Source organism: Pseudogymnoascus destructans (genome assembly GCF_001641265.1).
Source record: "Pseudogymnoascus destructans isolate 20631-21 unplaced genomic scaffold scaffold_26, whole genome shotgun sequence".
Taxonomy (NCBI): Eukaryota; Fungi; Ascomycota; class Leotiomycetes; order Thelebolales; family Thelebolaceae; genus Pseudogymnoascus; species Pseudogymnoascus destructans.
In genome coordinates, this window is record NW_020167545.1 from 299275 (window position 1) to 318993 (window position 19719).

General features: G+C 51.3%; 7 protein-coding genes and 2 non-coding genes across 9 annotated transcripts; 7 read left to right on the forward strand and 2 right to left on the reverse strand.

Moving 5' to 3' along the window:
- Positions 1-158: 158 nt before the first annotated feature.
- Positions 159-2162, forward strand: VC83_08468 (uncharacterized protein). Its single transcript, XM_024472019.1, has one exon. The coding sequence runs from the start codon at positions 185-187 to the stop codon at positions 2105-2107; it is 1923 nt and encodes a 640-aa protein (XP_024320491.1). The 5' UTR covers positions 159-184; the 3' UTR covers positions 2108-2162.
- Positions 2163-2300: 138 nt separating this feature from the next.
- Positions 2301-2402, forward strand: VC83_08469 (the record flags this gene model as incomplete). The annotated part of the gene is made up of 1 exon: positions 2301-2402. It is a non-coding gene; the product is annotated as a tRNA-His (tRNA).
- A 659-nt stretch (positions 2403-3061) lies between these two features.
- VC83_08470 (uncharacterized protein) lies at positions 3062-6742 on the forward strand (the record flags this gene model as incomplete). Its single annotated transcript, XM_024472020.1, has 4 exons — positions 3062-3616; positions 3684-5163; positions 5211-5492; positions 5540-6742. The coding sequence occupies exons 1-4, from the start codon at positions 3420-3422 to the stop codon at positions 6740-6742; spliced, it is 3162 nt and encodes a 1053-aa protein (XP_024320469.1). The 5' UTR covers positions 3062-3419.
- A 315-nt stretch (positions 6743-7057) lies between these two features.
- Positions 7058-7155, reverse strand: VC83_08471 (the record flags this gene model as incomplete). The annotated part of the gene is made up of 1 exon: positions 7058-7155. It is a non-coding gene; the product is annotated as a tRNA-His (tRNA).
- An 88-nt stretch (positions 7156-7243) lies between these two features.
- VC83_08472 (uncharacterized protein) lies at positions 7244-9207 on the forward strand (the record flags this gene model as incomplete). The annotated part of the gene is made up of 3 exons (XM_024472021.1): positions 7244-7560; positions 7609-8468; positions 8527-9207. The coding sequence occupies exons 1-3, from the start codon at positions 7473-7475 to the stop codon at positions 9205-9207; spliced, it is 1629 nt and encodes a 542-aa protein (XP_024320470.1). The 5' UTR covers positions 7244-7472.
- A 51-nt stretch (positions 9208-9258) lies between these two features.
- VC83_08473 (uncharacterized protein) lies at positions 9259-10023 on the reverse strand (the record flags this gene model as incomplete). The annotated part of the gene is made up of 2 exons (XM_024472022.1): positions 9345-10023; positions 9259-9262 (listed from the first exon to the last, which is right to left on the reverse strand). The coding sequence occupies exons 1-2, from the start codon at positions 9554-9556 to the stop codon at positions 9259-9261; spliced, it is 216 nt and encodes a 71-aa protein (XP_024320471.1). The 5' UTR covers positions 9557-10023.
- VC83_08474 (uncharacterized protein) lies at positions 9973-12302 on the forward strand (the record flags this gene model as incomplete). Its single annotated transcript, XM_024472023.1, has 1 exon — positions 9973-12302. The coding sequence occupies exon 1, from the start codon at positions 10629-10631 to the stop codon at positions 12300-12302; it is 1674 nt and encodes a 557-aa protein (XP_024320465.1). The 5' UTR covers positions 9973-10628.
- A 115-nt stretch (positions 12303-12417) lies between these two features.
- On the forward strand, positions 12418-13465 carry VC83_08475 (uncharacterized protein). Its single transcript, XM_024472024.1, has one exon. It carries the CDS (start codon positions 12676-12678, stop codon positions 13021-13023), a length of 348 nt encoding a protein of 115 aa, XP_024320466.1. The 5' UTR covers positions 12418-12675; the 3' UTR covers positions 13024-13465.
- A 4261-nt stretch (positions 13466-17726) lies between these two features.
- Positions 17727-18004, forward strand: VC83_08476 (uncharacterized protein; the record flags this gene model as incomplete). The annotated part of the gene is made up of 2 exons (XM_024472025.1): positions 17727-17780; positions 17876-18004. 2 exons carry the CDS (start codon positions 17727-17729, stop codon positions 18002-18004), a joined length of 183 nt encoding a protein of 60 aa, XP_024320467.1.
- Between the last annotated feature and the right edge of the window lie 1715 nt (positions 18005-19719).

The window sequence follows — 19719 nt, forward strand, 5'->3', positions numbered from 1 at the left end:
TACAAATACAATTAAGTTTCCACTTAGATGCAGTGCAAAGTGAGACTTTGATATTCCGCCGTCATGGCACGGATGACCCTGCACTTCGGCCAATCGCCGCTAAGAAGGTAGGTACATCAGAAATGTTTCTGGGGAAAAAATATCACCCACTGCGCTGTGACAACCAACACCAACGATTAATGAAATGAGCAGCGCTACTCTTTCCAGGGGTTGCCAGCGCATAGCAGCCAAGTCGCTCATTCTACCGCTACTATACCCGTCTCTCCTTAGTTCCCGGTCCGCGTCGTTGAACTCTGCCATCGGCAAGGGTCTTCGCAAGTCGAAAGGAGTAGGCTTTAGGGGAAGAGAGAGAGGCCAGTATGAAGCCTCCGATGGCGGCCGTGAGTCGAGAAATGACGGAGGCGTGAGGAGGACGTCAGAATCTGCTGGGGGAAGCCGTGGGTTTTCTCGTGACGACTGGAAAGGAGACAGCCAACCCGGTGGCGGCAAAGCGGAGAAGCCTCGCACTGGACGGGACGTACGCATACGAGCTGGGAAACGTGAGGTCAAAGATGACAGGATACCCGTGCGACGCTCACGAGCGGCTCGATTCTACGACCCTAATTCGAGCTTTGGGAAGCGAAGCGCTGTTGGCAGGGAAAAGAAGGGGCTCGATGCGCCAGCTGCACCCGAAGCCAAACAAGACTGGCGTGGCTTTTCTAAGAAGGTGGACAGGGACTTCCCGCGGAAACGGGATGATTTCAATGAGGGAAGGATGAGGGACAGGCGGGATACACAGGAGCCCAGGGGAAGCTGGGGCCGAGAGCAATGGAAGCCAAACTCTGCGCAGGAATCATCGCCAGCGCGCTCGGGTTTCCGGTCTAATTCAGACGATCAGAGCTTCCCTTTGAGGAAACCCTTCAGAATCGATCGCGGAGGCTTTGCTCCGGCGACTAGGCCATCACAAGATAAAGACTTCTCCTTCTCGGCGAAGAAGGGGTTCGAAGCCGAACGCCGAAGACCTACTCTAGCAGCCAGGTCACAAGATTCCGACTCCTCCACAGGGGCTGAAGCAGTCCCCCAGAAAACCAAGCCCACCCTATCCATCATGGACAAGCGCATGCCCGTGACCATCCCATACACAACCCCAGCTTCCGAATTTCTCTACGGGACATCTGTCGTCGAAGCCGCACTCAACTCGCGCGCCAATCCCCGTCGCACCCTCTATAAGTTCTACATCTACCGCGGCGCGAACCGCGAGAACGAGGAACAAGACCGAACCCTAGCCAAACTCGCGAGGAAACAAGACGTCCCGGTCGAGTACGTGACCGACGACTGGCTGCGCAGGATGGACAAGATGTCCGCTGGAAGACCACACAACGGCTACATCCTCGAGGCTTCGCCGCTGCCCAAACTCCCAGTCCTGAGCCTTGGCGAGCTTTCAGTCACAGATGAGAAGCAGGGCTTCAAACTCGTGCTGGGCCACCAGTCTCGCGAGGAGGCAAACGTGAATGGGACCTCCGACTTCGTGCACGTTGGCTCTCTAGCAAAATCGGGTGACGGGCGCAAACCCTTCGTCCTTCTTCTCGACTCCATTCTCGACCCAGGCAACCTAGGCGGTATCATCCGTACAGCTGCTTTCCTCGGTGTGGCAGCCATTGCGATCTCGAGCCGCAACTCCGCAGGCTTCTCACCAGTGGTGCTCAAGGCCTCGGCTGGGGCGTGCGAAAACATGAGGCTGTTTACGGTTGATACGCCCGCTGGCTTTGTGGCTGACTCGAAGGCTGCGGGGTGGAAGATCTACGCCGCTGTTGCGCCGTCCACGAATCACTCCGCGAATGCGCCGTTAGCCATGACGACAGATGAGCTGTGCAACCCGCTTCAGGAGGCGCCGTGTATCCTCATGCTAGGTAGCGAGGGTGCGGGCTTGAGGTGGAACTTGAGGAGCAAGGCTGATGTGGAGTTGTCCATTGAGGGGAGTGGACAGAGGGGGCTTGTGGACAGCATGAATGTGAGCGTGGCTACTGGTGTGTTGTGCACCGCCTTTGTGAGCAAGAAGACGCAGACTGTACCTGCACCGCCTGCACGACCAGAAGCTGAGAAGAAGCCAGTGAAGGACCTCTTTTAAAGTGTAAGATTATCCTATACGTAGCCTACTGTATGTAATACCACCACGAATTCAACTTGTATCAATTGGTTAATTGCTGTGCATTGCATGTGCAGTTACAATAAGTTGCTATTTCTACTGGGGAACTCTCATAACTAACCTACATAAACCCCAATAAGTGGCCGTCGACCAATTAATCTCGTCCGCCAAAACGCGGTGGGATGGTGTAATGGTAGCACGTGACGTTGTGGTATAACAGTCTTCTGATATAACATGCAATCCCGTTTCAATCTGGGTTCGATTCCCAGTCCCGCCAGGAGATTTTCTGACAGATGGTTCAATCCCATTATCAGATAATAATCTTTTTGTTTATTTTGCCCCGCTGAGGCAGACGAGGCTGGGTGCTAAAATCCAAGAGGATCTAAGCTTCCGCTGAGCAGGGTTGTTGACATCGACGTCACTCATCTTCGGCATTTGATGGGTTCGTCCAAGAGCCAAGGAACGCAAGGTAAACAAATTATCAACAGCGACTCCGCGTTCGATATAACTTTTTTACGTACAAATGATATATGTTTCACCTGACAAATAGTCCCTCTTGAGACATCTCATACTCGTATCAACCCCGACAATCGCCGCGTGCGCGTGAAATGTCTCTCTCCTGCCTTCCCCTCTTGAGAGTCCCTGCTGCAAGTAAGCTGCATGTAGTATGGCGGGGAAGTCCCCGAAGGCTAATGTACTGTAGCCACAGCGCCGAAGGCACAGCGACGGCATGGGTTGGAACTGCATGACGACACATAGCGGCCCTTCTCCCATGACTCCAGCCCGCATCTGACGATGCCGCGCCCTGCACATCTCATCCAATCCGGCAATGGAAAAGCGGAATCCCTGGGCGCTGCCGCGGTTGGATCTAGTCCCCCATCCAGACCAAGGCTATCATGATGCGGGGAAAGGGTAATAGTTGTCAAAGTTGTCAAAGGACCGACCGTGGCGGAGGCGTCGGCGCGGGGTACTCAGTAGATCCACCGGCGACCATCGCTGCTTACGGCGATCACTATATCGCGATGTGGGCAGACCGCTGCGTCATCTTGGAGGGTTCGGCCGGACAGGGCTCGCACTTGTTGGATTCCAGGGTTCAGTAAACAAACCGCTACCTGATGCGCGGTGGGTCTCCCCCGGCGATTCTCAAGGGGATGCTTTATGCTGTGCAGGGTTCTGTGCTACAAAGAAGTCAAGAAGAGAGACCGACCCAGTAGACGTTGGCGACGACCGCCCCAGACCCAATTGATTATCTAGAGTCAACCCCAGAAAAAAAAAGTAGAAATACATATCCAAGATGTTTCGATTTCTGGTTGCTACTCTCACAGTGTTGGGCTGCCAGCTCTCACCTGCTAGAGCTGTGGAGGTGGAGCAAAAAGATTTCTCAATCACAAATACTAATGTATCAGCTGTGTGGAACCAGACCGATTGGTCTATTACCACCGTCGATTACGTGCCAGCACAGTACCAGTCGCGAATCTCTCTCTCAAACGGGTATGTTACTCAGTGTTGAATCTGTCGCGACGACGAGCATTTTGAGACTGAACTGACCATTGTTTAGATACGCCGGTGCTTCATTGGCGGCAGCAGGCCCGTTCTTCGAGTATGATGTGAACCAGACAAACCCCTACGGCGATGAGCCGGCAAATCTGTGGCCTTTGTTTTCTCGCCGACTGTCTTTCTCTACTATTAGCGGCTTCTACGACGTCCAGCAGAATGGCAGCGGCACAAACTATCCATGGCTGGAGCAGTACGGATATGAGTCGTTCATTGCTGGCATTCCGCACGCAACTGGAATTATTTTCACCTTCGGAGATGCCACGTTGGATAGCACCGCAGATCCAAGTGAGATCTCCAACTTCGAATCCAGTTTGACCTTCAAGACCGGAGTAGCCACATGGACTTATAAATGGAGTCCTGCTGGCGTTTCGACGACGTTCCAAGTCAGCTTCAAGGCCATCTTCAGCAGGGTAGCGCCGAATCTTATTGCGGTTGAGGCGCAAATTACTCCTTCAGGCGATGTCAATGGCAAGGTGACAGACGTGTTGGATGGCAGGAGTGCTGTCCGGTCTTACTTGGCTGAGAAAAAAATGGACGACCATTCTACAACCATCCTCACTGCGGTTCATCCCGATAATCTCCCCAATGTTACAGCATACTTGGTTTCTACTGCCGAGTTTGACGACACATATACAGACAAGTCTTCCAGAGTAGAGGCTTCAGCACCGATCGTCAGCACAAACGAGACAACCATTGGGCAGACCTTCAACATTGCATTGAAGTCAGGACAGACAGCAACCTTCCACAAGTATGTTGGCGTTGCGTCAACCGACAAATTTGAAGACGCCGAGGCTGTGGCGCGAAAGGCATCGAAAGATGGAAGCGCTGCGGGATGGAATGCGGCGGTCTCCGACCATGTCGCTGCATGGGGAGAGCTCATGACAGAGGCTGCCATTGACAACTTCACGGATCCCACAACCGGCCAACTTCCACCTGATGCAAACATTGAAATCCTCCAAATCGCCACTGTTGCAAATAGCTTTTACCTACTCCAGAGTCTGCAGCCCGATGGATCTGGCCTCAACGACAACAGTATTTCAGTGGGCGGACTGGCCTCGGAATCTTATGCTGGTATGATTTTCTGGGATGCCGATTACTGGATGGCTCCTGGACTCAACTTGCACTTCCCCAGCTACAGCAAGCAGATTAGCAATTATCGAGCTAAGCTGTTCGACCAAGCGAAGGCTAATGCAGCATTCAATAACTACTCGAACGAAAGTGCCCTGTATTCGTGGACTTCGGGGCGATTCGGCAACTGCACTGGCACGGGACCTTGTGTCGACTATGAGTACCATCTGAATCATGACATTGCATTCAACTTGGTGCAACTGTACAATATCACGCAAAATAAGACGTGGTTCGATAATGGCCCAAGGCAGATTGTTGAGAGCCTTGCGCACATGACAGGGGAGCTCTTGGAATACAATGAGACAACCAAGACCTACTGGATTCATAACATGACTGATCCAGATGAGTACGCTGTAAGTTGTTGCTAACCTCTTCAAAAGCAAAGAACTAACAAAAACAGAACCATATCGACAATGGAGCATTTACTATTGCCTCTGCTGCTGACCTTCTCCTCGTCGCAAACGGTCTTCGTCGAAACAATGGCGAGGCCATCAACGAGACCTGGCAACAAATGTCGGAGAATATCGAGTTCCCAACCTCACCTTCTGATATAACTCTGGAGTACCAGACCATGGACAATAATGTCAATGTCAAGCAGGCTGATGTTATCTTGCTCGCCTACCCATTGGACTATGACCAAAACAATTATACCGAGGCTGATAAGCTGTTGGATCTGGATTATGTTAGTCCTCAGTATCCTATCCCCTATGCATCGCTAACATTGTGCAGTATTCCAACCGACAGTCTCCAAATGGGCCGGCTATGACCTACTCCATTTCTGCCATAGTAGCGAACGCCATCTCCCCATCCGGTTGTGCTGCATATACCTTCACACTCAATGGCTTCCTTCCATATCTCCGTGCGCCATTCTACCAGTTCTCTGAGCAAAACGATGACAACGTCAAGAGGAACGGCCACCAAAACCCAGCCTTCCCATTCTTGACCGGCCACGGCGGCGCCAACCAGATCGCCCCCTTCGGCTTCCTTGGTCTCCGCACCGATCAGCAACACTTATTCATCAACCCATCCCTACCCCCTCAGATCCCGCACCTGAAACTGCGAGACATCTATTTCGCCGGCGCCGGTTTCCGCATCTCCATGAACCGCACACACACCACCATCACCCGCTTCTCAACCGAAGGCGTCCCCACCCTCACAGACAAATACGCCGGAACCAGCATGCCCATCGACGTCGGCACCCCTGGTGACAACCAGGCCATCTACAACATCGACGTCGACCAAACCATCTACGTCCCCAACCGCCTCTACTTCGACAACATCACCTACACAGGCAACCTCCTCCAATGCCAGAAAGTCTCCTCCACCGATGCCTACGCTCCCGGCCAATTTCCGCAAGCCGCCATCGACGGCGCTATCGCCACGGCGTGGCAGCCTACTGCAAATGGCTCGGCAAGCATTCTCATTGATATGTCCAGCGGCTCATATGAGAAGGTCAACCAGCTCTACTTCAACTGGGGCTCGCGCCCGCCTCGCCGCGCGGTAGTGTCGTTCGGTAATGAGACAGCATCTGACTGCAACGGCCAGCGCCAGCTCAGCGGGAAGGTCATCAGGATCCCGCTTAACTCCATCAAACCGAATGATCCCTTCGATGCTGCCGTAGCGGCTGCCGCGGTCGTGAAACCGTATATTGGCAACGAGACGCTGATTTCGGTGCCTGCTGACGCGTGGTCCGGGAACTGGGTGAAGTTGGAGATTGAGGGGTGTTGGGCGAATGGGGATGAGGATCAGAAGGGCGCGACGGTGGCGGAGTTTGTGGTTGTAGGAGGTGGTGCAGGGGTTGTCGGGGGCGAGGGGGGAGGGAAGGGGAATGGAACGTATAATGGGGGGCCGGCGAGTAATAATACGGTTGCGGGGACGGGGACGGGGGCGGGGGCGGAGGGGGCGGATGTTGGGGCAGAGGTGGCGGGATAGAGATAGGATTTAATGAGCTTATTGACTTTGTGTCATTCCACTCAACCTAACTATTCTTATGGGAGTGAAATCCGCGTAGAAATATGTATGCGGTGTTTTCAAGGCCCTTTTGTGCGTATATACTGGTACGAGTACGCGAACCTGGCCTTTTCTTGGCGGGGTAGTGGGGTAAAAAGAAAACCTTTGCTCAATTCAACACTCGTAAAAAAAATAGTGTAAACAAACAAACCTTAATTGAACATTCATAAAAAGAAAAAACTCGCAAAAAAGAAATGCAGCTGTGATGGATTCGAACCATCATTTATCTTCAATCTCCTGGCGGGACTGGGAATCGAACCCAGATTGAAACGGGCTTGTATGTTACAACAGATGTTATACCACAACGTCACGTGCTACCATTACACCATCCCACCGCGTTTAGCGGAAGGAGACCATATAGGCTGGTCAATTGTGGCGGATGGACGCTTAATCCGCTTTATGTACTTAGTTTGGGATCACGTGTTTTCGGGTTTCCTAGACGCGTTTGGTTTGCTGGACTCGCGTTGGATTGGGGCCACAAATACGATCGCAACTGAAGGACGATAATGGCGGCTCTGAGAGATATTGTGTAACACCGGTGATCAAGGTTGAAGGGTCGGTGAAGCTTCGGGGACTCTCCAAACTCATTGTCCTCATTCAACACCACTTCCCCCACCACCTCCAACAAGACAAACACCCCGCCACATCAATAATGCCTCGACCCTCTGAAAACCGACTCGTCCTCCCCGTCTCCTTCGCCCTCCTCGAAAACATCAAGATCTACTTCGAAGAGAACCTCGGTGCGTCCCCTCCCTCCCCACCAAAGCCAGCCCACTAACACCCCCCAGCAAACGACGCCCTCGACCTCCTCCAACACCTCGTCATCTCCGGCAAGAGAACCACCGCACCCCCCGGCAGCCGCCCCAACTCCGTCATCCCACCCCCCTCATACCTAGATCTCATCTCCACCCTCTCCATCCACCCGCGCCACACCACCTACACAAAGTCGCGTGATGACCACCAGGCCGCCTTAAATGCCTTGGGATACCTGCAACTCCTCCCCGCGCTAGTCAGCGTCAAGGACTCTAGGGTGGGTCAAGCCTTCCGCTTCGAAGAAGGTCGGTCGGCTGAAATCCAACGCTGGGAGAGAGGCACAAAGAGGAAGGCGAGGGTGGCGCTTGAGGGGAGCGAGGCCGTCGCATTCGACGACGATGTTATTGACCACCCCATAGCGCGGGACAGTATTTGGACCCAAGCAAAGGATTTCTGGCATGTAGTAGGGTGGGCGGTTAACTGTGCTGTTTGGCACCGCAGGAGGTGGGAGTATTGGCAGCTGTGGTTAGAGTTTATGATATTGGTTATGGAGAGGGATTTGGAGGAGAGGATTGCCCTGCGCGATGCGGGGGAAGAGGGGGAAGGGGGGAGGCCGGAGGAGTCGATTCTGGGAAGGTTCCTGCTGCTTAATGAGGGTGGTGAGTCGAGGCAGGTGTGGAAGAGGGCTGCGAAGGCGATTTTTGCGGATGGTTCGGAGAGGGCTATGAATGAGTTCCCTCTGGTTTGGAGGGAGGAGACGAAGGTACCCAAAGACGACGACATGGAAATGTACAAGGCACCGTCGATATACCGCGACGTCGAGGACCCTTCCAAAGACTGGCTCAGTCGCACCGGCCCAGGAGTGCGAGACCTCCGCATCCGCCTCATAACTCTCGTAAGCCCCCGTCCCCCCTCCACCACCCATCGACACCCTCAACTAACACCCCCACCAGCTCCTCCACATCTCCCACCAAACCCTATCAACCTCCCTCTCCCCCTCCTCCCTCTCCGACCTCCTCGCCTCCCACATCACCCACCTCCCCTACCCCATCTACACCTCCCTCCTCCGCGCCTCACCGCTTGACACCCTTCCCCTCTCCTCCCTCTCCACCCTCACCCAAACAATCGCAAGCTGGCTCATCGACCACGCCGCGCCCGCGAACCCCGGCCCTGATGATGCGCCTACGCAAGACACGCTTGCGATGTGCTTCCTCCCCTTCGCAGCTAACACCAGCTCGCTCGAGGATAACGCCCGACTTAGTTGGGCGGTTGAGATTTTGCAGCGTATGTACTTCGATGCGCACCGCGATGAGAGTCCCACGCGCGCCTTTGTCAAGGCGGCAGAAGCGGGCATTGCGGCGCGTGCGAAACGTGTGAGGGATGCGAAGGTGAGGACAGGGGTGAAGGGGGAGGAGGATGAGATGTTTAGGCAGCAGATGCTGGAGAGCTCGTGGAGGATGAGGATGTTGATTGGGGCTGTTGAGGAGAAGATGGTTAGGAGGAAGAAGAGGGCTGAGAAGGGGGGTGGGGGGGAGGGGGTGAAGGTGAAGGTGGAGGTGGTGGATAAGAATGAGGAGGTTGCGAGGGCGAAGATGATTTCGGATTTGGAGGCAGATTGGGATACTCTGGATTGAAGGAATTGGGGGGATGAATTAATGAAGGGATGATTTGGTGAATCAATGTATCTATCTCGATTTTGCTGGGCGTATGGATCGGGAGGAGCAGTTTTGCTATATTCGCTATGGCTGGATATTTCTGAAAAGGTCGGGACCTGAGGGTGCCATGGCTGGAATCCCCATCCTCATCCCCATCCTCATCCCCATCCTCATCCCCATCCTCATCCCCATCCTCATCCCCATCCTCATCCCCATCCTCATCCCCATCCTCATCCCCATCCTCATCCCCATCCTCATCCCCATCCCCATCCTCCTCATCTTCATCCTCACAACCGCAGCCTCGCAACTCCCTCAGCCTCGTCCCCATTTCCCAAACCACACCACCAATCACAACCCTCCTCCATGTCGCAATCGATCCCCTGTCCTCCCAGCCAATCACAGCGCCCACACTCCTCTGACAAGCTCCCAGTTCTCATAACCAATGCGAATTGATATATATCTCAATTCTCCCACTCGCGATTCTTCATTCCTTGATATCATTCCTTGATATCATTCCGTCATGTTCGCGTGCAGTGGTTTGAGACGCGTTGTGGTGGTGGTGAGGTCTTGTGGCCTTTGATCGGGCGGTCGCAGCGACAGTGAGTGATTGACGGGGAAGAGAAGGGGAATGGGGAGAGGAAAGTACCGTTTTTCTCATATATTATCACTTGGGTGGCGTAGAGAGGGAGCCGGGTTTTATTTGCGGTTTCTATTTCCTATATCTTTGGTTTGATACTCGTCTGGATCCTCACCTTCGTCTCCCAGTCTCCCAGTCTCCCAGTCTCCCAGTCTCTCAGTCTCAGTCTCACCAGATACTGCGGTAATGTATATCCTACATCTGCTCATCCAATGTCCTGCAGATACAGATACAAATCCGCACATATCGGCATATCTTCAGGATATTGGAGAAAGCATACACACACAAACACTGATAGACTGACATGCACCTGCAGTTTGCGCCCTTCAGTTTCCCCTCCTTCCTCATCAAAAACGACTCAAAACGACACAACAGAGCCCTCCCGACCACCGTACGACTCAAAAAGCGAAGCGGATACGGAGACCGTCGGAACAAATCCGCCGTCCACCGATCCACCCATCGCTGACCAATGACAAAATTCCACACCTGCCAATTTCTTAGTCTTGTCACGCTTCGCCCCGCTTGACTAAGGACAGACGAGGAAGCCGTGAAGGTTACAGGCACAATCTCTTGCTTGTCCCAGCGACAATCCGTTTCTCCTCAGCTGTTACGTGATAGCTCCCTGATGGCGGAACTGCGCCCACGTCGTCCTTGTGACCGCTGAACAACACAACAAACATATTGGGCAGACAAACGACGACCATATCACTCTTCAACCACGCCAATACGGCTTCACATACACAACGTACATAGCGGTCGGAACATGGCGACAAGGAAGCTCTTTCGCCAATTCTGGCGGCCCGTATCCAAACTATGTACCGGTGAGCTAGCTGCAACACCCATCCAACGCACCATCCAGACGAGCGCGAAGCATGCACACCCATTTCCGGGCAAGGAACACTTACGGCCACCTCCCAAACGGAATAGCCAGATGCTTGCTCTCACCGGCGGAGGTGTTCTAACCATCCTGCTCGGCTCACAACTCGCATTTCCATCCCACGAGAAGAACGCCCCCGAACCACCACCATCCCATGAGACCACCGCTAATCCACAACCCCATTCCGAGCCGGAAACCCAACCCGAGCTGAAAGAAGGGGTACAATATTACCGCCTTGATGAAATCCGCAGCCATGATGGTGCCTCGGCCCGGCCCTGGGTCACGCGCGGCACCTCCGTCTACGACATCACAGACTGGATCCCGGCACACCCTGGCGGCGAGGTGATCCTGCGCGCGTGCGGGGGCAGTCTAGATCCGTACTGGGACATCTTCTCGATCCACAAGCGCAAAGACGTTTACGAGATCCTAGAGGAGTACAAGGTCGGGGAAATCTCACCGCACGACCTCGTTGATGGCAAGCTCCCGGCCGCAACAGTCCCTAATCCCTTCATCGCCGACCCGGAACGTGATCCACGTCTCCTAACACTCACCACGCGTCCGCGCAACGCCGAAACACCCTCCGAAGGCCTCTCCCCTTTCCTCACCCCCACCCCCCTCTTCTACGTCCGGAACCACATGTGGGTTCCCCCTGTCGAGGCCAATGAGCACAGCCTAACCATCACGCTCCCCTCCGGCGACGAAAAGACCTACACTCTGCAAGACCTCAAATCCCGCTTCCGCACCCACACCGTGACCGCAACCCTCCAATGCTCCGGTAACCGCCGCGCAGACATGACCCGCGCCGTCCCCGACAAAGGCACCAACGGTCTCCAATGGGAAGCCGGCGCCATCTCCTGCGCGGAATGGACCGGCGTCAAACTCCGCGACGTCCTCGCTGACGCCGGGTTGGACCTCGCATCCCCCGGCCCCGACGCCAAACACGCACAATTCGAAGGCGCCGAAGCGTACGGCGCCAGTATCCCGCTCAGCAAGGTTCTCGACTCCCAAGGCGATGTTCTCCTGGCCTTCGGGATGAACGGGGCCCCCCTACCCGCCGACCATGGCTTCCCCCTCCGCGTCATCGTGCCCGGCAACGTTGCGGCCCGGAGCGTCAAGTGGCTCAAGAAAATCACCGTCAGCGACGAGGAGAGCACGACGCAGTGGCAGCGCCGGGATTACAAGTGTTTCGGCCCCAACGTCGCCAAGCCCGACTGGAGCAAGGCGCCCAGTATCCAGGAGATGCCCGTCACCAGCGCCATTACACGGATCCAGCGCCCCGAGGCCGGGGGAAAGGTCAACGTAGAGGGCTACGCGTATAGCGGTGGCGGCCGCGAGATCGTGCGCGTAGATGTGTCGATTGATGCCGGCAAGACGTGGGCGCAGGCGGAGCTGATGGGCGATGAGGGGAAAGGGAGTAAGAGCTGGTGGTGGAAACGGTGGCGGTTTGAGATCCCGGATGAGGGGGATGGGGGGGGGAGGTGCTGGTTAAGGCCACGGATGAGAGTTATAATACCCAGCCGGAGGATTATAGGGGGATTTGGAATCAGAGGGGGAATTTGAGCTGTGCGTGGCATGGGGTGCATGTTGGGCCGGGGGAGGGGGCGAAGGGGGGGAAGGCGGTGAAGGGGTAGGTGGATTGTAGAGTATTAGTACCGCGACATAGCATGGCATAATACCCGATTTATTAATTATTTTTGTGTTCGTCTTCACCTTTCCCAGTAGTATCACAACAGCGTGCCATTTTCTTGGAGGGACCACTACTGGTGATACCGCGCTGGGTCATTCAACCTTGAAGAACAGCTTGATCGCCATCGTGGAATCGATGGGATCTTTTAGAGCAACATTCCACCCATAAAAAGGATGGCCGACCGGAATCGACGAAGGTGGCAAGGATCTTCCGAGTGAAAGTGCTCCGACTGGGTTCTCACCTATCATGCATTCTTGTCACCAATTATTGATTCTCACCGATTATTGGTCCTCGCCGATCTTGAATTCCTGTCACCGAAATTCTGTCCACCGCTCAGAGAAGCAGGGACGTACTCCTTCCTTTCTGGAGAGCACGCAACTTTCCCTGCATTTCTTGTATTTCCTCCCTGTTACGCAGGCCTGTATGCCTTCCTTCAACGTCTTTTTTCTCGTTTTCTCGCGTAATAACCCATTGCCTCCGTCCGTCTGGAATCGCGCTTCCCATTTCTCAATCTCTGCGATCAGGGGGGGGGAGGATATCAAAGTCGAGGCAAAGAGGACAAAGATATCCACATATGCCCTCCAAAAAGTCTAACTGTACTAACATTACCATGGATGGTGCCAAGGATAAATATTCCATCACCCCCGCAAGAACTGACAGTCAACCTCACACCCGAGCGCTAGAAATCCCCGTCCCAGATTCATAGATGATCCGGACGTACTTATACAAGCGGTGACGGCAACGAAGTTACATCGGAGCGCATCAGACTGGATCCCACAAGGCGAAGCTTAGAAGTGCGAACGGAAGAATCTTAACATAGATTCTCGAAACGGATTTCAAACAGAAGTTGGGAATGGTCAAGAAGACGAAGACTGGGGTGTCATAACAACAAGAAGCAGCAACGGTGACAGAAACTAGCGACAGGAGCATGAACGGTGAACCAAAACCTACGACAGGCAAATGAAGTACTAAGCAAGCGCCGGAGAGCTAGGAAAACACGACTACAGCAAGGAGGATCACTTAGTCAACAAGGGGCGCAAGAGCTACAGGATGAGAGGGATGTTGTGCAGCAGGTAGAGCAGGAAATAAGGGCAAGCCGTGGTCGGAAGCCAAGGGAAGAAACCCGTGCCCGTCGCTGTGGCAAGTGTGGTGAGACTGGGCACAATGCGCGCACGTACATGTATAGCGAAAGCGCCAAACAAGCGAAAGCGCCAAAATTATCTACCCTCACGACAAACATTGCGATAAATCTACCACAACATTAGAAATCAATTGAAACTACTCGGAGTCCTCTTCCTCAGAGGTGTCTATTACAATCTGACACGTGCGCGCATTGTGCCCAGTCTCACCACACTTGCCACAGCGACGGGCACGGGTTTCTTCCCTTGGCTTCCGACCACGGCTTGCCCTTATTTCCTGCTCTACCTGCTGCACAACATCCCTCTCATCCTGTAGCTCTTGCGCCCCTTGTTGACTAAGTGATCCTCCTTGCTGTAGTCGTGTTTTCCTAGCTCTCCGGCGCTTGCTTAGTACTTCATTTGCCTGTCGTAGGTTTTGGTTCTCTCCCTTTAGCAGTGCTAATTGATGCATTATTTGCGATGCACCCTTTGTAAACTGGTCAACAGCTGCATAGATTGAGGTTGGAGAGCTATTTTGATGGCGTGAAATCCGAGTTTTAATAAATGTAGACTGTGACATAGCTTCAATTGGGTTGTTTGGTGTCTGAGAAACCCAAGGTTGAGCAGTACCTGGGCGGGAGCTTGGAGGCGTTGGTGTCCTTAACTTAAGATCAAGTGTAGATATCACTCTCTCAGGGTCAAATGGAAGAAGCCCTGCCCCTCGGAACCCGCCTCGAATGTTACTTTCCGTCATTGTAGTGTTAAATGCAGTGTGGAAGGCAGGAAAGAAGTCATCCTTTGTAATATGAGAAATATGAGCCTGCATCATATCTTCAATTTGCCGACCATAGGCCTGCTTTAACGGGCCGAAACAGCCAACATCAAGTGGCTGGAGTAGATGAGAAGAGTGAGCAGGCATACAAAGCGTAATAATGTTGTGTTCCTTGCAGTACTCCTCAAACTCATCTGAGTGGTGGCTCTCATGACCATCAAGGACTAACAAGCGATAACCACCAACACTCCGGGCCTTTGTATGCTTCTCAAAGTGCTGAATCCAATCCATGCCTCTCTCGTTTGTAGTCCAGCCATTTTCAGTAACAGAAATCACCCAATCGCTTGAAAATCCACTATTCTCATACCAAGATGTAAGGTGGTTTTTGCCTGCAACAATGATAAATGGTGGTACTGCCCAACCTTGAGAACTAACGCCTTGGATTACTGTAACCCATTCCCGATTACCAGGCTGTACCTTCTTTGCTTTTGCCCGCCCGTCTGAGCTTGTTACAACCATAGCAGTTGAGATAACGCCCATCATAAACCCAGTCTCATCAAAGTTGTAGATATCTGCTTCATCGATACCATATTTCGCAATTGTGTTACGCACAAGCTCAAACCAGCCATTAATAACTTCTGGATCTTCGCACTTAGCCCTCTGGTAGTCGTATTTGCGCTGAAAGCGTGTCTGGAGCTCTACACGCCGCTTAACAAAGTTTGAAGCCCAACGCGACCCAACGCGTGACGCGTCGCGTGTTGCAAGTAGTCGACTTGCCATATCTTCAACAACAGACAGCTGAGGAGGAAACCCTTTGGCAGCTAGGTCGAGTATATACTGAACAAGGACGGACTCCTCTAGGTTAGTTAATTTCCGTGAGTTGGCTTGGATATCGCGTCGTGAAGGTACACCTTCTAGACGACGACCTAGCTTGCGGTGGTCCACAGAATAGATCCTAGCAGCAACTCGAAGGCGTAACTTTGGGTCGCTTTGCATAGCCTGGATAGCTAGCACTAATTGGCTTTCATCGTTTTTATGGGGCATGTTTTGTTGTTGAGGAATTTAACATTTAGTTGGGGGGTTTGATCACTGCATCATTTTGGCGCTTTCGCTTGTTTGGCGCTTTCGCTATACATGTACGTTAACTTAACGTATTTCACGTACGAGTTGGCCACCAAAACACCAAAACACCAAAACGCGTCGACTAGACTACAGTCGACAATGCCACAACCAACACAAGCCCAATCCTCTAATCAAGAGGATAGATTACTTGTAGCTATTCAGGCACTAAAGCAACATCAATTTAAAAGTGTCCGAGCTGTTGCATTGTCGTACGATGTACCACGGACGACCCTTAGCAACAGAATGAATGGAATGACTTCCTAACGTGACTCTACCCCTAACTTACACAAGTTGACTCTGTACGAAGAGTTAGCTCTTGTTTAGTATATCCTCGACCTAGATTCACGTGGATTTCCACCCTAGCCACAAGCTGTACAAGAAATGGCAGACCTTCTACTCTCTGAAAGAGGCAAGGGCCATATTAGGATAAACTAGACTACTACCTTCATTAAACGTCATATAGAAATCAAAGCAAAGTTTAGTTAGATACGATTATAAACGAGCAAAATGTAAAGATCTAAAGATAATTCAAGGGTGGTTCTCCCTTGTACGAAACACAGTTGTAAAATACAGAATCTTAGAGCAGGATATCTACAACTTTAATGAAGCAGGTTTCGTAATGGGAGTTATTGCTACTGTAAAGGTTAAGCTTGCTTAGAAGCAAAGAGCCGTCCGAAGACTATACAGCTAGGGAATAGAGAGTAGGTATTAATCAGTGTGTAGCGAATCGTGATTCGGCATGATTCACCCCGAATCAAATTCGATTCATGATCTGATTTGGGCTATTTCTTGATGATTTGAATATGCTTTAGCAAGTATTCGAATGATCCGAATACTTGCCAAGATGTCTAAGATGTCCATGCATCTAGCAGTGAGGACTTACTGTCGTCCTTAATATATAGCTTTTTAGATTGACATTTAATACATCTAATCATTAAAATTATCGTCATTATGAGTGATTCCGAGTTGTCTAACATCCCTAAGGATCTTAACAATCATGTTATTTATAAAGATAACAGTAATGATGGCGTATTCTCATCGTCTTCGCTATCATTACCACAAAGCAGTACTGCAACACTACAGCTACCAGTCACTCATTCTGCTCTTTTTACAAGAATCTATATTCTTGTACTATCTTAAGAGGCCCTCCTAATAAGATGCAATATGCTTGTATACAAGAAGGCTGTTCATATATGCCTAAAGCTAAACCAGTATCGCAAACTGTATAACAGCATAATTTAAAGTAGGATAAGAAGAGCCTTGTAGCTTCTCTGTTGGGCGTATAAAGATATAGAAAAAATCTAATAACGCCTTCATCGTTTGCCAATCTTTTGCTGTTAAAGCTATATCTTTCATACTTAAATCAAGCTGTTGAGATGCACAGAGAGTGTAAGGACACAGGGCACCCAGCTCAAAGTAATAGCATATGGGAGTGCAAGTCGGAGGCTAAACGGATGCTATCCTATAGGTCTACTACAAAGGATACAAAAAAGATGATGGGGGAACCCCGTGAGTCGATTGTCTCAAGTACCCGAAACCCATCCGACTTGGTTACGACTCGGTTAGCCCACCCAAATGATCACACATGACCCCGCAGCTACCCAGAGTCTACTCCCTAGAATGAGAGACGAGAAGGCATCCTTACACTACCCCCCTCCTGAGAGAGTGCTTTGTCCGCAAGGCACGCAGCTAGTATCATGTCCGCAAGGCACGCAGCTAGTATCATGTCCGCAACGTCTCTGAATAGTCTCCGTGAACGGAGCGTTCTTTGTTATCATAATGTTGGCTGGTAATTGCGTCCGGAACAACTTCGTTTGTCATGCGCGTCGGGAAGGTGCTTTGTTTGCCACAGTAGTCATCCCGAGGTGGTATCGTGTTAGGGTCCATTTGGCATGTGAAACTGGGGCTCGCTTTTGTTCAATCTCACGTTCGTTCTTGAGGTCCGAAACCGTACCGGAAGGTGTCCGCTACACGTTTGAGTAGAATTTTCGTAAACGTGAAAGAAGAAGTGGCTGCGCTAGCCCGATTCAGAGTTTATTGTTGTAAGCCAACATTTGAGTATTCCGCTTCGCCCACTTCCTCTTGTTTTTACCTTACAACAACAACGCCAGCGACCCTCCCACCCGAGACCAGTAAGTGGCCCCCCCCCCGTCTGTTTGTTTATGATACTGATAGATTGGATAGTATAACTCCAATCCACAAGAACGAGTAGGTGATGAGAGCGCGTTTGCGCGGTGTTGATAACTTGTGCTGGGCTGACGGAATCACAGATTCCAAATTTGAAGATGCCGGTTCCCACCCCCTCTGGGGCCCCGGTCCCCGGCCAGTTCAAAGTGTGGGTACTGCACATCGCAGCACTCGCCTTGCATCCCGGTAGGTTTTCTTGTGGGGTTCAGTGTTTGGTTTGGTTGGCCGTTGCTAACTTTGGTGAAAGCTGCCCTGGTTCCTTGGGGAAGAGTTTTCGGCCCTCCTGGCCGCCGAAGAGGCCACCCCCCTCATCCCCGCCGACGTCGTCGCCGCCGCCACCAAGGCCAATCAAGCCACAACCCTACGTAATGGATAGCAGAGGATATGATTGACATTTGTTATCTATGTTATCCCTAATATCCCTTTGGCATGACACTACTATATAAGTAGATAATTCCCTTAGATAGGAGCTTCATGCTCAACTCAATATAGTATTCTTTACAATACTATAACGTGTTACTTAGAAAGCCTTTGTGTTTAATCCCCTGCCTCCTCTATTAACTCAACCTTATGTAAGAAACCTCTATGTCTTCTATTGTTTAGAAGTTAGTGTTACACTTTAAGCACCACTTCTACGAGGTACCAGCTTACACACAAAGCAACATAGCTAGAGACGATACTAGATCAAATGTTAAAACAAAAGGGAAGGTAGCCACTAAACCTACCATTGAAGCCACATAGGATCACCCTATAGACAAGCTTAAGATTGCATTCCCTGATACCTTTCATAGGGATAGCAAGAAGCTTAAGAGTTTGCTCATCTAGACAGAGCTATAAATGGCGTTTAACGCCAAACACTTCACCTAAGAAGTGGAACAGATCCTATAGGCCATGGCCCTCCTACGAGGACCAGCCTTAGAATGGATCTCTAATTACCTTGCTAACTACATGTCCCATTAAACGTCAGCAGGAAAATGCAACACCTAAGCCAGCTAAGAAACGAAGGAGATTTTTGTCATGGTTCACCAGGCATAGGGTGCCAGTTGGGTATTATGAATTAAACTCAATCTAGAGAAGGAAGGAAAGAGAAGAGGAGCACTCCAGCAGTGGCTCGATCTGTATACAGCTATGTTGTTGTGGAGTGAATTCTCTTTAGGGAGACCAGTTCTGAGAATTCACTCCACAACTGAAAACTTCGCTCCAACCCCGGAAAGCTCCCCACACCCCTGAACCCCTACTCGAGCTGCAAGGCGCACTTGATATCGTAACAATTTTCGTATCCTAGGCTAGATTCATTAGACAACTTAAAGCAAACTTTGGAGACACTAATGAATGACAGAATGCAGTCAGGGCACTCTAGTCTCTTAGGCAGAGAGGGTTAGCAGTTGCATACACCGCTAAGTCAACAGCATACAACACTTACTAAGTAGGGAGAAGAGGCTATCTATGACCAATTCTACACAGGTCTAAAGGACCATGTAAAGGATGAAATCTCGAGGTCCGACAAACCAGATAACCTTAGGGAGATGATCAAGTTAGCCTAGAAGATTGACAACCAGCACTATGAACAGAAACTCTATAATATGGATGCAATGAAAGGACATACCATGCTCTAGGTTGTGTAGATTCCAATAGTGTTTTACCTGTCGTAATGAGGTTGAAAAGTACTGAATCCGCCTTACTCCATCCTGATCTCGCATGATAGGAAGAGATTGAACCTCATCGAAGAATCTAAATGCTCTGTAGTTTTGTGACGCACGAATTTCTAGACGAAGTCCTTCAAGGTCGGTCTTACTTGCAAGACGAAGTTCTTCCAAGCCGGCCTTGAGGTCAGCCTTGGTTGTAAGACGAAGTTCTTCGAGGTCGGTCTTGGTTACAAGAGTTGGAAGAATTTCGCGTAGGTGTTCGTAAGTCACGATATTGCCATTTGTAATGGTGGGTGCACCAGATGTGAGAATCTAGCCACCCAAGGAAGGGATGAATTTACTAAGACAACACACTGTCTTAGGAAACAGAGCCAAAGGGTTGTAGCTTAGACTATTCCACAATGCAGCAATCAGGTGTGTGATGTAGTGAAGTGGTTCAGACAAG